The 823-nt window shown below is 63.5% G+C and overlaps 1 protein-coding gene across 32 annotated transcripts in view; it reads right to left on the reverse strand.

Annotated features, from left to right (window-relative positions):
• The window catches only part of NCOR2 (nuclear receptor corepressor 2), a 223482-nt gene that overhangs the window by 96851 nt on the left and 125808 nt on the right, over nucleotides 1–823 (reverse strand). For all 32 annotated transcript variants that reach the window (XM_029221371.1, XM_029221524.1, XM_029221462.1 and 29 more), the window contains one exon: nucleotides 45–217. In XM_029221371.1, coding sequence (XP_029077204.1) covers nucleotides 45–217 — 173 coding nt within the window. The remainder of the gene's footprint in view (nucleotides 1–44; nucleotides 218–823) is intronic.

The raw sequence follows: 823 nt of genomic DNA on the forward strand, positions 1-823 counted from the left end.
GGGAGGGGAGGGGGAGGGGTGGGCCCGGCCCCCCCGCCGCTCACCTCTGCATGCGCTCCTGCAGCTCCCGCTGCTTGCGGATCTCGGGGAACTGCTTCTCGTAGTACTCGCGCACCTTGCTCTCCTTGGCCCGCCGCCGGGGGTTGTTCTCAATGCGCTCCACCTTCTTCTCCCAGGCCTCCATGAGCTGGTCATAGCGCTGGCAGAACTTCTGCTCCTGGGGGGATGCGGGGGAGCCCTGCGGCAGCCGTTCCTCCCGCATCCGACACCCAGCCCCTCCCCGGCTCCCCGCTCTGCCGTGTGCCCGGGCACACGTGGGCAGACACGCGATCACACAAGGGCACGTGGGCAGACCCAGGCACGTGGGCAGACACGAGATCACACAGAGACCTGAGCAGACCCAGGCCAACCCGGGCCCCTGAAGAAAACTCACAGGCTGCCCTAAGGACCCGGCCGCCTCGCTCCCTGGGGAATGGGCCACCCCCTGCCGGCCTCCCTCCAGAAAGGCCTCGTGCTTCCAGCCACATGTGGCTGTGGAGTTTAAATCAGGTAAAATTAAGTAACATTTAAATTCAGGTCTCTGGCCCCTATGCCACATTTCTAATGCTAGTAGCCATGTGAGGCCAGGGCTACCACCCATAGTGGGCAGTGCACACAGACCATTTCACTCATTGTCAGTTGCGTGGACGGGGCAGCTCTGGAGTGTCCATCAGGCCCGGGACAGCCGCATGGAAAGCACTCTCTTTCTGAATAGTTCCTCATCCCCCGGCCTCAGGCCAGCCATGCTCCCCACGCCCAAGGACCGGGTGTGAACCAGCCATGC

Source organism: Monodon monoceros, unplaced genomic scaffold, assembly GCF_005190385.1.
Source record: "Monodon monoceros isolate NGI ecotype Baffin Bay Population unplaced genomic scaffold, NGI_Narwhal_1 Super_Scaffold_1, whole genome shotgun sequence".
NCBI lineage: Eukaryota > Metazoa > Chordata > Mammalia > Artiodactyla > Monodontidae > Monodon > Monodon monoceros.